Here is a 15,395-nt window from a genome sequence, read left to right as displayed (position 1 = left end):
GGACTACTACCAGGGACTACTACCAGGGACTACTACCAGGGACTACTACCAGGGACTACTACCAGGGACTACATCCAGGGACTACTACCAGGGACTACTATCAGGGACTACTACCAGAGACTAGTACCAGGGACTACTTCCAGGGACTACTACCAGGGACTACTACCAGGGACTACTACCAGGGACTAGTACCAGGGACTACATCCAGGGACTACTACCAGGGACTACTACCAGGGACTAGTACCAGGGACTACATCCAGGGACTACTACCAGGGACTACTACCAGGGACTAGTACCAGGGACTACTTCCAGGGACTACTATCAGGGACTACTACCAGAGACTAGTACCAGGGACTACTTCCAGGGACTACTACCAGGGACTACTACCAGGGACTACTACCAGGGACTAGTACCAGGGACTACATCCAGGGACTACTACCAGGGACTACTACCAGGGACTAGTACCAGGGACTACATCCAGGGACTACTTCCAGGGACTACTACCAGAGACTACTTACAAGGACTACTTCCAGGGACTAGTACCAGAAACTACATCCAGGGACTACTTCTAGGGACTACTACCAGGGACTAGTACCAGGGACTACTATCAGAGTCTACTACCAGGGACTACTACCAGGGACTAGTACCAGGGACTAACTAACTAACTACCAAGGGTATTACTACAGAGAGTTAGTGGCGTTATGGCGAAGTATTACAATGTGACTTGGTCTGTGTCCTAACCCCCCCCACTACTTCTGACCAGTGCCCATAGGGCCCACTTTCCCCACGCTAATTTTAACAAGGGCCCACTTCCCTTTATAGTGCACTACTTTTGACCAGGGCCCACAGGGCCCACTTCCCTTTATAGTGTACTACTTTTGACCAGGGCCCCCAAGGCCCACTTCCCTTTATAGTGCACTACTTTTGACCAGGGCCCACAGGGCCCACTTCCCTTTATAGTGCACTACTTTGACCAGGGCCCACAGGGCCCACTTCCCTTTACAGTACACTATATAGGTAATAGGGTTCCATTTGGGACACAGCCTGCAGCTTTGTTTCCAAGGTGACTGCCTGGCGTCCTCTCAGCGCCCACAGAGTAGTACAGTGTGAGGATGAGACAGTGTCGCATTCAGTACATTAAGTAGCAGGCAGCCTCTCCTCAGAAGGTACATTAAGTAGTTATACTAACTAACTATGTCTGATGTTACCCAGAGATCTACTAACTAACTCTGTCTAATGTTACCCAGAGATCTACTAACTAACTCTGTCTGATGTTACCCAGAGATCTACTAACTAACTCTGTCTAATGTTACCCAGAGATCTACTAACTCTGTCTAATGTTACCCAGAGATCTACTAACTCTCTCTGTCTGTCTAATGTTACCCAGAGATCCACTAACTAACTATGTCTAATGTTACCCTCAGAGATCCACTAACTAACTCTGTCTAATGTTACCCAGAGATCCAATAACTAACTCTGTGTAATGTTACCCAGAGATCTACTAACTCTGTCTAATGTTACCCAGAGATCTACTAACTAACTCTATCTAATGTTACCCAGAGATCTACTAACTCTGTCTAATGTTACCCAGATATCTACTAACTCTCTCTGTCTAATGTTACCCAGAGATCTACTAACTCTGTCTAATGTTACCCAGAGATCCACTAACTAACTCTGTCTAATGTTACCCAGAGATCTACTAACTAACTCTATCTAATGTTACCCAGAGATCTACTAACTCTGTCTAATGTTACCCAGAGATCTACTAACTCTGTCTAATGTTACCCAACGATCTACTAACTCTGTCTAATGTTAGTCAGAGATCTACTAACTCTGTCTAATGTTACCCAGAGATCTACTAACTCTCTCTGTCTAATGTTACCCAGAGATCTACTAACTCTGTCTAATGTTACCCGGAGATCCACTAACTAACTCTATCTAATGTTACCCAGAGATCTACTAACTCTGTCTAATGTTACCCAGAGATCCACTAACTCTGTCTAATGTTACCCAGAGATCTACTAACTCTGTCTAATGTTACCCAACGATCTACTAACTCTGTCTAATGTTAGTCAGAGATCTACTAACTCTGTCTAATGTTACCCAGAGATCTACTAACTCTGTCTAATGTTACCCGGAGATCCACTAACTAACTCTATCTAATGTTACCCAGAGATCTACTAACTCTGTCTAATGTTACCCAGAGATCCACTAACTAACTCTATCTAATGTTACCCAGAGATCCACTAACTCTCTCTGTCTAATGTTACCCAGAGATCTACTAACTCTGTCTAATGTTACCCAGAGATCTACTAACTCTCTCTGTCTAATGTTACCCAGAGATCTACTAACTCTGTCTAATGTTACCCAGAGATCTACTAACTAACTCTATCTAATGTTACCCAGAGATCTACTAACTCTGTCTAATGTTACCCAGAGATCTACTAACTCTGTCTAATGTTACCCAACAATCTACTAACTCTGTCTAATGTTAGTCAGAGATCTACTAACTCTGTCTAATGTTACCCAGAGATCTACTAACTCTCTCTGTCTAATGTTACCCAGAGATCTACTAACTCTGTCTAATGTTACCCAGAGATCCACTAACTAACTCTATCTAATGTTACCCAGAGATCTACTAACTCTGTCTAATGTTACCCAGAGATCCACTAACTCTCTCTGTCTAATGTTACCCAGAGATCTACTAACTCTGTCTAATGTTACCCAGAGATCTACTAACTCTGTCTAATGTTACCCAGAGATCTACTAACTCTGTCTAATGTTAGTCAGAGATCTACTAACTCTGTCTAATGTTAGTCAGAGATCTACTAACTCTGTCTAATGTTACCCAGAGATCTACTAACTCTGTCTAATGTTAGTCAGAGATCTACTAACTCTGTCTAATGTTAGTCAGAGATCTACTAACTCTGTCTAATGTTACCCAGAGATCTACTAACTCTGTCTAATGTTACCCAGAGATCCACTAACTAACTCTGTCTAATGTTACCCAGAGATCCACTAACTAACTCTGTCTAATGTTAGTCAGAGATCTACTAACTCTGTCTAATGTTACCCAGAGATCCACTAACTAACTCTATCTAATGTTAGTCAGAGATCTACTAACTCTGTCTAATGTTACCCAGAGATCTACTAACTCTGTCTAATGTTAGTCAGAGATCTACTAACTCTGTCTAATGTTACCCAGAGATCTACTAACTCTGTCTAATGTTACCCAGAGATCCACTAACTAACTCTGTCTAATGTTACCCAGAGATCTACTAACTCTGTCTAATGTTACCCAGAGATCCACTAACTAACTCTGTCTAATGTTACCCAGAGATCCACTAACTCTAACTGTCTAACGTTAGTCAGAGATCTACTAACTCTGTCTAATGTTACCCAGAGATCCACTAACTCTCACTGTCTAATGTTAGTCAGAGATCCACTAACTCTCTCTGTCTAATGTTAGTCAGAGATCTACTAACTCTGTCTAATGTTACCCAGAGATCTACTAACTCTCTCTGTCTAATGTTACCCAGAGATCCACTAACTAACTCTGTCTAATGTTACCCAGAGATCCACTAACTCTCTCTGTCTAATGTTAGTCAGAGATCTACTAACTCTCTCTGTCTCAGAGATCTCTAACTCTCTCTGTCTAATGTTAGTCAGAGATCTACTAACTCTGTCTAATGTTACCCAGAGATCTACTAACTCTCTCTGTCTAATGTTACCCAGAGATCCACTAACTAACTCTGTCTAATGTTACCCAGAGATCCACTAACTCTCTCTGTCTAATGTTAGTCAGAGATCTACTAACTCTCTCTGTCTAATGTTAGTCAGAGATCTACTAACTCTCTCTGTCTAATGTTAGTCAGAGATCTACTAACTCTCTCTGTCTAATGTTAGTCAGAGATCTACTAACTCTGTCTAATGTTACCCAGAGATCTACTAACTCTGTCTAACTTTAACCAGAGCTGAAATAACTCTCTCTCTCTCTCTCTCTCTCTCTCTCTCTCTCTCTCTCTCTCTCTCTCTCTCTCTCTCTCTCTCTCTCTCTCTCTCTCTCTCCCTCCTTCCCTCTCACCATCTCCCCCCTCCTCCCCCCCTCCTCCACACTTTATTGAGTCCCTGTAGTTGTGTTTCAGAATCCCCATCCATCTCAGGTTTGACACAACAAGCGGTGTAATAATGTCCTTCCTGGAGAAACTCCTCAGCTGCCTCACTCAATTTGTTGCTCACAGGTGGCCTGTGATGTGGTAAACAAAATCCAGATGGATGGAAGTGATACCGAACCACCACGCAGCTTTAAAGTTGTTAGAATTCACAATCCTGGGAGTTCTACTTGACAATAGGATTCCCACATACATTCTAGAACTAGAAACTGTATTTTTTTTCCTTACACATTAAACAGCTTCACATGGGTATCTATTTTTCAAAGTTCAAGTCTATGTAATCAATGTAGTTTAGGTGTCAGTCGTGCCTGCTTTTCCTTTTTCTCTCTAATCGACTCAAACAGTGGGGAGATGACCTCTTGTGAGTGAAGATAATGATCATTTGCATTTATATTAGAAACCTGCTGTGTAAGTGGTGCTTTGTGGCGATGAGGCTAACTCTTCATCATCATAGATTTAATGTACCTCACACAGACTCCTGAAGGACTGGGGAAAACGCATGCACGCACACACGCACGCGCATGAGCACGCACACACACACACACAGAAGTACTCTGGCACACTGTTGGACCACAACACATGAGTCACAGAGTGGAATGTGTGGGACTATTCCATTATTTTACAGAGATGATGGTTATATTAACCTGACAATGTAAGTCAGAACATTGTGTCTCGATGACGAGCGTGTGCGCTAGCCTATCTGTAACGTCAGTCATGAAATGTGTGAACATGGTTGAAGGACATGGGTTATTTGCGCTCGAGGCTGTCGTGTTCATTTTAATGGTTCAAACAGAATGTTCTAGCGATTCTGTATGCTGCGGAGTCTTTGAAGAGCAGCATGCTTGGAGACGCCTGCAAAGTGCTCTCTCTTTAGCTAGCTGCTGCCTACATGTTCAGGGGAATAGATTGGTACAGCACATCATGCATTGGCTTTTAATGTATTTTTGCATTATCCTATTCGTAATTTACCCTGAGAACACTTTATGACAAATGTTAAAATTGTGATGCATTATATTATATGGCCTATGCATTACAGCCAGATGCACTACGACTGTATGGCAATATACCAGTCCATTCTGAGTTCAATGGATTGGTTTACAGTCATTCAGAGGAGCCTGATTGTTCTGCCCAATAAGTCTAGCCACTACCCCTCGCTCCCTCTCTTCTCCTCGCTAGAGCCCCATCTCTCTCTACCTCCCCTGTTAGAGCCCCATCTATCTCTACCTCCCCTGTTAGAGCCCCATCTATCTCTACCTCCCCTGCTAGAGCCTCATCTCTCTGTACCTCCCTTGCTAGAGCCTCATCTCTCTCTACCTCCCCTGCTAGAGCCTCATCTCTCTCTACCTCCCCTGTTAGAGCCTCATCTCTCTCTACCTTCCCTGCTAGAGCCTCACCTATCTCTACCTCCCCTGCTAGAGCCTCATCTCTCTCTACCTCCCCTGCTAGAGCCTAATCTCTCTCTACCTCCCCTGCTAGAGCCTCATCTCTCTCTACCTCCCTTGCTAGAGCCTCATCTCTCTCTACCTCCCCTGCTAGAGCCTCATCTCTCTCTACCTCCCCTGTTAGAGCCTCATCTCTCTCTACCTTCCCTGCTAGAGCCTCACCTCTCTCTACCTCCCCTGCTAGAGCCTCATCTCTCTCTACCTCCCCTGCTAGAGCCTAATCTCTCTCTACCTCCCCTGCTAGAGCCTCATCTCTCTCTACCTCCCCTGTTAGAGCCTCATCTCTCTCTACCTCCCCTGCTAGAGCCTCACCTCTCTCTACCTCCCCTGCTAGAGCCTCATCTCTCTCTACATCTCCTGCTAGAGCCTCATCTCTCTCTACCTCCCCTGCTAGAGCCTCATCTCTCTACCTCCCCTGATAGAGCCTCATGTCTCTCTACCTCCCCTGGTAGAGCCTCATCTCTCTCTGCCTCCTCTGTTAGAGCCTCATCTCCTTCTACCTCCTCTGTTAGAGCCTCATTTCTTTCTACCTCCTCTGTTAAAGCCTCATCTCTCTCTACCTCTCCTGCTAGAGCCTCATCTCTCTCTACCTCCCCTGCTAGAGCCTCATCTCTCTCTACCTCCCCTGTTAGAGCCTCATCTCTCTCTACCTCCTCTGGTAGAGCCTCATCTCTCTCTACCTCCCCTGTTAGAGCCTCATCTCTCTCTACCTCCCCTGCTAGAGCCTCATCTCTCTCTAACTCCCCTGTTAGAGCCTCATCTCTCTCTACCTCCCCTGCTAGAGCCTCATCTCTCTCTACCTCCCCTGGTAGAGCCTCATCTCTCTCTACTTCCCCTGCTAGAGCCTCATCTCTCTCTACCTCCCCTGTTAGAGCCTCATCTCTTTCTACCTCCCCTGCTAGTCTCATCTCTCTCTACCTCCCCTGCTAGTCTCATCTCTCTCTACCTCCCCTGCTAGAGCCTCACCTCTCTCTACCTCCCCTGTTAGAGCCTCAACTCTCTCTACCTCCCCTGCTAGAGCCTCACCTCTCTCTACCTCCCCTGCTAGAGCCTCACCTCTCTCTACCTCCCCTGCTAGAGCCTCATCTCTCTCTACCTCCCCTGCTAGAGAGCCTCATCTCTCTACCTCCCCTGCTAGAGCCTCATCTCTCTCTACCTCCCCTGTTAGAGCCTCATCTCTCTCTGCCTCCTCTGTTAGAGCCTCATCTCCTCTACCTCCTCTGTTAGAGCCTCATCTCTCTCTGCCTCCCCTGCTAGAGCCTCATCTCTCTCTACCTCCCCTGCTAGAGCCTCACCTCTCTCTACCTCCCCTGTTAGAGCCTCACCTCTCTCTACCTCCCCTGCTAGAGCCTCACCTCTCTCTACCTCCCCTGTTAGAGCCTCACCTCTCTCTACCTCCCCTGCTAGAGCCTCACCTTTCTCTACCTCCTCTGTTAGAGCCTCATCTCTCTCTCCCTCCTCTCCCTCACACTTTATCAGCTCCAGTTAATAAAGTAGCTTTTCTGCTTTAGGTCTATACGGAATGGGTCTAGTTGTCGGGTCCGTTTGGAGTGGGTCTCTATATTTAAAAAAAGATCAATTTCGGAATGGGTGCAACCTTTTAGACCCGTGAAGACCTATAATATATAGTACTGTATATGCATTGGTTAAAGCTCAATGTTAAATTCAAATCTCCATACCATCATATCTAAGCCAATATGACACAAATATCAATGAAAATTTGCAAATCAAGTTGATTGGAGGTACACAACACACTCCTCCTCGCCTCTCATCATGAGCCGTCCGGCCGTTTCCCGAGAACCACATACCGGATTGTTAACAAGGTGGTTAGCATTAGAAAAAAAAGAAAATGTCTTGCCCTGACCTCACTCCATATATAGACATTGGATAAGAACCAGACTACAGCATCCATGAAGTGATCATTAGTCTTGCAAATACCTTTGTAGGTCGCAACAGTTTTGATTAAATGTATAATTTATCACTCTCACATTCTATTTTCCATCCATTATTAAGAAACAACGATGTGCTATATTTTTGTAGCATTTCTGACAACGCTAACATCTTTTGTGCTGAATATCAGAGTTCTAAAACTGGACCAAAGCACTTGGTCTGGGTTCGGCTAGTCACTAGCGCAGCAACAACGCTAGTAGCGAGCTAACACCAGTCAGATGAGAGGCAAGCTACAAGCAAAGCTACAAACTAATGATGATTTGAGAAGGTTTGAATCCTAAGCAACCTGCATACACATTGTTTGAAGTACAATAGACCAAAATAGCTACTGTAGTAGGTCAACGCTGTGTACTGGAAAACCTTGGTAGAGCATGGGTGAAGTAGACATTGGGGTGCTCATGTGAATTTCCTTTCTTTTCGGCTTCAGACCAATGCCTACTTCTCATTTCAATCGTAGTTGTTTTTTGATGCAGTATATGGGTCTGATATTCACAATACGTATGGATACAATATTCCTATGGCTCAACACATCGCTAATAGATGGGTTATTAGGCACAAACAATAGAGGTTTCTATCTTCCTATGTGTCCAAACTATCACTAATAGTCTCTGGTTATTCTCTATGGCCTAGCTGACACATGCAGTAGAGGTTTCTATCTTCCTATGTGTCCAAACTATCACTAATAGTCTCTGGTTATTCTATATGGCCTAGCTGACACATGCAGTAGAGGTTTCTATCTTCCTATGTGTCCAAACTATCACTAATAGTCTCTGGTTATTCTCTATGGCCTAGCTGACACATGCAGTAGAGGTTTCTATCTTCCTATGTGTCCAAACTATCACTAATAGTCTCTGGTTATTCTCTATGGCCTAGCTGACACATGCAGTAGAGGTTTCTATCTTCCTATGTGTCCAAACTATCACTAATAGTCTCTGGTTATTCTCTATGGCCTAGCTGACACATGCAGTAGAGGTTTCTATCTTCCTATGTGTCCAAACTATCATTTTAACTAATAGTCTCTGGTTATTTTTCTCTATGGTTCCCCAGCTGACTGAAACATGAGTGCCAGGTTTCTATCTTCCTATGTGTCCAAACTATCATTTACTGAATAGTCATTATCTGGGTTATTCCTCTTTTCTCTGGCCTAGCTGAACACAGCAGGGGAGGTTTCTATCTTCCTAAAAGTGCTGTCCAAACTATCAGTAGAATAGAGTCTCTGAGTTATTCTCTATGGCCTAGCTGAGCCCACAAACAATAGAGGTTTCTATCTTCCTATGTGTCCCAGCCCCAAACTATCACTAATAGTCTCTGGTTATTCTCTATGGCCTAGCTGACACATGCAGTAGAGGTTTCTATCTTATGTCTTGACAATGAGTTGAACATTTTAAAAGCATTATGTTGATGTACTGTACACTATTTGAATGGCGTTGATTGACTGTACGGAAAAAAGGTAACAGTTAAATATTTTTCACTTACTCTGCAGTTCCCCAGCTCCTCGACTGAAAGGATGATGGTGCCACATTTCTTTCCAGGGATACCACTACAAAACAAAGAGAGAGAGAGAGAGAGAGAAACAGAGATAAAAGCTCCATCCTGTACTCATTACATTTAGTGTTGACATGACCGTGCATTATAATGGGACTTCCACCTTTCCTCTTTTCTCTGTGAATCCTCCACATTCAGGAACCAAACAGCACTGGGGAGGACTGTCTCTTATAAACTCCCTAAAAGTGCGCTGCAATCTGTCTTGATGTTTTCTTTGATGAACAGTAGAATTAGACTGTTCCCAGTCCACAGGAGATTTAGAATGTTCCCAGCCCACAGTAGAAGTAGACTGTTCCCAGCCCACAGTAGAAGTAGACTGTTCCCAGCCCACAGTAGAAGTAGACTGTTCCCAGCCCACAGTAGAATTTAGACTGTTCCCAGCCCACAGTAGAATGTTCCCAGCCCACAGTAGAAGTAGACTGTTCCCAGCCCACAGTAGAAGTAGACTGTTCCTATCCCACAGTAGAAGTAGACTGTTTCCAGCCCACAGTAGGATTTAGACTGTTCCCAGCCCACAGTAGAATGTTCCCAGCCCACAGTAGAAGTGGACTGTTCCCAGCTCACAGTAGAATTAGACTGTTCCCAGCCCACAGTAGGATTTAGAATGTTCCCAGCCCACAGTAGAAGTAGACTGTTCCCAGCCCACAGTAGAATTTAGACTGTTCCCAGCCCACAGTAGAATTAGACTGTTCTCAGCCCACTGTGGACTGTTCCCAGCCCACATTAGAAGTAGACTGTTCCCAGCCCACAGTAGAATTAGACTGTTCCCAGCCCACAGTAGATTAGACTGTTCCCAGCCCACAGTAGAAGTAGACTGTTCCCAGCCCACAGTAGAATTAGACTGTTCCCAGCCCACAGTAGGATTTAGAATGTTCCCAGCCCACAGTAGAAGTAGACTGTTCAAAGCCCACAGTAGAATTAGACTGTTCCCAGCCCACAGTAGGATTTAGAATGTTCCCAGCCCACAGTAGAAGTAGACTGTTCCCAGCCCACAGTAGAATTAGACTGTTCCCAGCCAACAGTAGAATTTAGACTGTTCCCGGCCCACAGTAGAATTAGACTGTTCTCAGCCCACTGTGGACTGTTCCCAGCCCAAAGTAGAATTAGACTGTTCCCAGCCCACAGTAGGATTTAGAATGTTCCCAGCCCACAGTAGAAGTAGACTGTTCAAAGCCCACAGTATAATTAGACTGTTCCCAGCCCACAGTAGGATTTAGAATGTTCCCAGCCCACAGTAGAAGTAGACTGTTCCCAGCCCACAGTAGAATTAGACTGTTCCCAGCCAACAGTAGAATTTAGACTGTTCCCGGCCCACAGTAGAATTAGACTGTTCTCAGCCCACTGTGGACTGTTCCCAGCCCACAGTAGAATTAGAATGTTCCCAGCCCACAGTAGAAGTAGACTGTTCCCAGCCCACAGTAGAATTAGACTGTTCCCAGCCAACAGTAGAATTTAGACTGTTCCCGGCCCACAGTAGAATTAGACTGTTCTCAGCCCACTGTGGACTGTTCCCAGCCCACAGTAGAATTAGAATGTTCCCAGCCCACAGTAGAAGTAGACTGTTCCCAGCCCACAGTAGAATTAGACTGTTCCCAGCCAACAGTAGAATTAGACTGTTCCCAGCCCACAGTAGGATTTAGAATGTTCCCAGCCCACAGTAGAATTAGACTGTTCCCACACTACAGTGTATTCTCCTGTTCCCAGACTACAGTGTATTCTCCTGTTCCCAGACTACAGTGTATTCTCCTGTTCCCAGACTACAGTGTATTCTCCTGTTGCCAGACAGGAGAATACAGCAGCTGTTTGTGTGGCATCGCATGGGGAGGTGTAACACATACTGCACAGTGATGGCTGGTGGCCTGCAAGACGAGGCACACAAACACACACACACACACACACACACACACACACACACACACACACACACACACACACACACACACACACACACACACACACACACACACACACACACACACACACACACACACACACAAACAGAGACACAGACACACACACCAGGAAGTTCATGTAGAAACTCCAAACAAACACTGTTGACCTCTCCTCCATCTCTTCAATGGCTGCCAATCTATTTCAGACAGACCAACAACAGCAGGGCTCAGGAGTGTCCAGCAAATGCTATTTCAACTGGATACCACAGGGGGGTTGGTTTGCATCAATTGCCATCCAATCACCAAGCCTCTCAGCTTTCACTGTGACTAGATGAGTTCAATGGGTTGAAAAAGGTCCAAACCACCAACACTGTGGCCACAGAGAGGAGGAGGAGAAGGACAGCGTATCAACTACCCTGTCCCAAATGACACCCTATTCCCTATGTAGTGCACTACTTTAGACTTTTGACCAGAGCCCCTTAAAGGGAATAGGGTGCCATTTGGGATGCAAGGAATGCATCTCCTGTCTGCTTCTGACAAGGCCGTCTATCCTCCCAGACACAAGGCCGTCCATCCTCCCAGACATAAGGCTATCCATCCTCCCAGACACAAGGCCGTCTATCCTCCCAGACACAAGGCCGTCCATCCTCCCAGACACAAGGCTGTCCATCCTCCCAGACACAAGGCTGTCCATCCTCCCAGACACAAGGCCGTCTATCCTCCCAGACACAAGGCCGTCCATCCTCCCAGACACAAGGCTGTCCATCCTCCCAGACACAACGCCGTCTATCCTCCCAGACACAAGGCTGTCTATCCTCCCAGACACAAGGCTGTCCATCCTCCCAGACACAACGCTGTCCATCCTCCCAGACACAACGCCGTCTATCCTCCCAGACACAAGGCTGTCCATCCTCCCAGACACAACGCCGTCTATCCTCCCAGACACAAGGCCGTCCATCCTCCCAGACACAAGGCTGTCCATCCTCCCAGACACAAGGCTGTCCATCCTCCCAGACACAAGGCTGTCTATCCTCCCAGACACAAGGCTGTCCATCCTCCCAGACACAACGCTGTCTATCCTCCCAGACACAACGCCGTCTATCCTCCCAGACACAAGGCTGTCTATCCTCCCAGACACAAGGCCGTCCATCCTCCCAGACACAAGGCTGTCCATCCTCCCAGACACAAGGCTGTCCATCCTCCCAGACATAAGGCTGTCCATCCTCCCAGACACAACGCCGTCCATCCTCCCAGACACAAGGCTGTCTATCCTCCCAGACACAAGGCTGTCCATCCTCCCAGACACAAGGCTGTCTATCCTCCCAGACACAAGGCTGTCCATCCTCCCAGACACAAGGCTGTCCATCCTCCCAGACACAAGGCAGTCCATCCTCCCAGACACTACGCAGTCCATCCTCCCAGACACAAGGCTGTCCATCCTCCCAGACATAAGGCTGTCTATCCTCCCAGACACAACACCGTCTATCCTCCCAGACACAAGGCTGTCTATCCTCCCAGACATAAGGCTGTCTATCCTCCCAGACACAAGGCTGTCTATCCTCCCAGACATAAGGCTGTCCATCCTCCCAGACACAACGCTGTCCATCCTCCCAGACATAAGGCTGTCTATCCTCCCAGACATAAGGCTGTCTATCCTCCCAGACATAAGGCTGTCTATCCTCCCAGACATAAGGCTGTCCATCCTCCCAGACATAAGGCTGTCTATCCTCCCAGACATAAGGCAGTCCATCCTCCCAGACATAAGGCTGTCCATCCTCCCAGACATAAGGCTGTCTATCCTCCCAGACATAAGGCTGTCTATCGTCCCAGACATAAGGCTGTCTATCCTCCCAGACACAACGCTGTCTATCCTCCCAGACACAAGGCTGTCCATCCTCCCAGACACAAGGCTGTCTATCCTCCCAGACACAAGCCTGTCCATCCTCCCAGACATAAGGCTGTCTATCCTCCCAGACACAAGGCTGTCCATCCTCCCAGACACAACGCTGTCCATCCTCCCAGACACAACGCTGTCTATCCTCCCAGACACAAGGCTGTCTATCCTCCCAGACATAAGGCTGTCTATCCTCCCAGACACAACGCTGTCTATCCTCCCAGACACAAGGCTGTCCATCCTCCCAGACACAAGGCTGTCTATCCTCCCAGACACAAGGCTGTCTATCCTCCCAGACACAAGGCTGTCTATCCTCCCAGACACAAGGCTGTCTATCCTCCCAGACATAAGGCTGTCTATCCTCCCAGACATAAGGCTGTCTATCCTCCCAGACACAACGCTGTCTATCCTCCCAGACACAAGGCTGTCTATCCTCCCAGACACAAGGCTGTCCATCCTCCCAGACATAAGGCTGTCTATCCTCCCAGACATAAGGCTGTCTATCCTCCCAGACATAAGGCTGTCTATCCTCCCAGACACAACGCCGTCTATCCTCCCAGACACAAGGCTGTCCATCCTCCCAGACACAAGGCTGTCCATCCTCCCAGACACAAGGCTGTCTATCCTCCCAGACATAAGGCTGTCTATCCTCCCAGACATAAGGCTGTCTATCCTCCCAGACACAACGCTGTCTATCCTCCCAGACACAAGGCTGTCCATCCTCCCAGACACAAGGCTGTCTATCCTCCCAGACACAAGGCTGTCTATCCTCCCAGACACAAGGCTGTCTATCCTCCCAGACACAAGGCTGTCTATCCTCCCAGACACAAGGCTGTCTATCCTCCCAGACATAAGGCTGTCTATCCTCCCAGACATAAGGCTGTCTATCCTCCCAGACACAACGCTGTCTATCCTCCCAGACACAAGGCTGTCTATCCTCCCAGACACAAGGCTGTCTATCCTCCCAGACATAAGGCTGTCCATCCTCCCAGACATAAGGCTGTCTATCCTCCCAGACATAAGGCAGTCCATCCTCCCAGACACAAGGCTGTACATCCTCCCAGACACAAGGCTGTCCATCCTCCCAGACACAAGGCTGTCTATCCTCCCAGACATAAGGCTGTCTATCCTCCCAGACATAAGGCTGTCTATCCTCCCAGACATAAGGCTGTCCATCCTCCCAGACATAAGGCTGTCTATCCTCCCAGACATAAGGCAGTCCATCCTCCCAGACACAAGGCTGTCCATCCTCCCAGACACAAGGCTGTCCATCCTCCCAGACATAAGGCTGTCTATCCTCCCAGACACAAGGCTGTCTATCCTCCCAGACACAAGGCCGTCCATCCTCCCAGACACAAGGCTGTTTATCCTCCCAGACATAAGGCTGTCCATCCTCCCAGACATAAGGCTGTCTATCCTCCCAGACATAAGGCTGTCTATCCTCCCAGACATAAGGCTGTCTATCCTCCCAGACATAAGGCTGTCCATCCTCCCAGACATAAGGCTGTCCATCCTCCCAGACACAAGGCTGTCCATCCTCCCAGACACAAGGCTGTCTATCCTCCCAGACATAAGGCTGTCCATCCTCCCAGACACAAGGCTGTCTATCCTCCCAGACATAAGGCTGTCTATCCTCCCAGACATAAGGCTGTCTATCCTCCCAGACATAAGGCTGTCTATCCTCCCAGACATAAGGCTGTCCATCCTCCCAGACATAAGGCTGTCCATTCTCCCAGACACAAGGCTGTCCATCCTCCCAGACACAAGGCTGTCCATCCTCCCAGACACAAGGCTGTCCATCCTCCCAGACACAAGGCCGTCTATCCTCCCAGACAAACAAAGAAGGATGTGGGTCGTAGTGGGCTCCTGGCTGGAAGCCCCTAGCAGGACACACACACACACACACACACACACACACACACACACACACACACACACACACACACACACACACACACACACACACACACACACACACACACACACACACAACACAAACTCTCTCTCTCTCTCTCTAGAGGGAGGCCTATGATTAGAAGGTCAAGCTTGTAGCAGAACTCCCGTCCAGCTGTGACAGATGATCTTAGCTGAGTGATGGCTCCGTCTGATGGTGCGTTCTGACGGCTCCGTCTGATGGTGTGTTCTGTAGCCTGACCTGGGTTCAAATAGTATTTGTTCGTTCCAAATACTTTAGCTGTGCTCAAATTAGCTTTGCATAGAACCAATGGAATAGTCCCAAAAGTGTAAACCCTTGCCTCGTCTGGCACTCCAGAATCAAACCTAGGATAAGTGAAGTCAGATGATGAAATAGAAAAAGGCCATGAACACAGCCAAGGACATTTAGATACATGGAGGGATGACAACTCCTCCACTCCTTCTTCTCTTATCTGTCTGTACAGTAGTGTAATAAATGACACCTCGTGAATCATTTAGATGTTTGGCTGAAGAACTCAGTCCATTAACCTTCACTGTTGTCATTCTCTCTGAACTCCTAGGATCG

At 47.2% G+C, this 15,395-nt stretch overlaps 1 protein-coding gene and 1 long non-coding RNA gene across 4 annotated transcripts in view; both read right to left on the bottom strand.

Annotated features, from left to right (window-relative positions):
* The window catches only part of LOC118360454 (copine-8-like), a 228,852-nt gene that overhangs the window by 89,843 nt on the left and 123,614 nt on the right, over positions 1 to 15,395 (bottom strand). For all 3 annotated transcript variants that reach the window (XM_052484728.1, XM_052484726.1, XM_052484727.1), the window contains one exon: positions 9,041 to 9,104. In XM_052484728.1, coding sequence (XP_052340688.1) covers positions 9,041 to 9,104 — 64 coding nt within the window. The remainder of the gene's footprint in view (positions 1 to 9,040; positions 9,105 to 15,395) is intronic.
* Positions 6,621 to 7,131, bottom strand: LOC127913165 (uncharacterized). The gene is made up of 3 exons (XR_008084947.1): positions 7,040 to 7,131; positions 6,741 to 6,770; positions 6,621 to 6,710 (listed from the first exon to the last, which is right to left on the bottom strand). It is a non-coding gene; the product is annotated as an uncharacterized LOC127913165 (long non-coding RNA).

This window comes from Oncorhynchus keta, chromosome 28 (assembly GCF_023373465.1).
Source record: "Oncorhynchus keta strain PuntledgeMale-10-30-2019 chromosome 28, Oket_V2, whole genome shotgun sequence".
Classification (NCBI taxonomy): Eukaryota; Metazoa; Chordata; class Actinopteri; order Salmoniformes; family Salmonidae; genus Oncorhynchus; species Oncorhynchus keta.
This window is presented reverse-complemented; position numbering and strand designations above follow the sequence as displayed.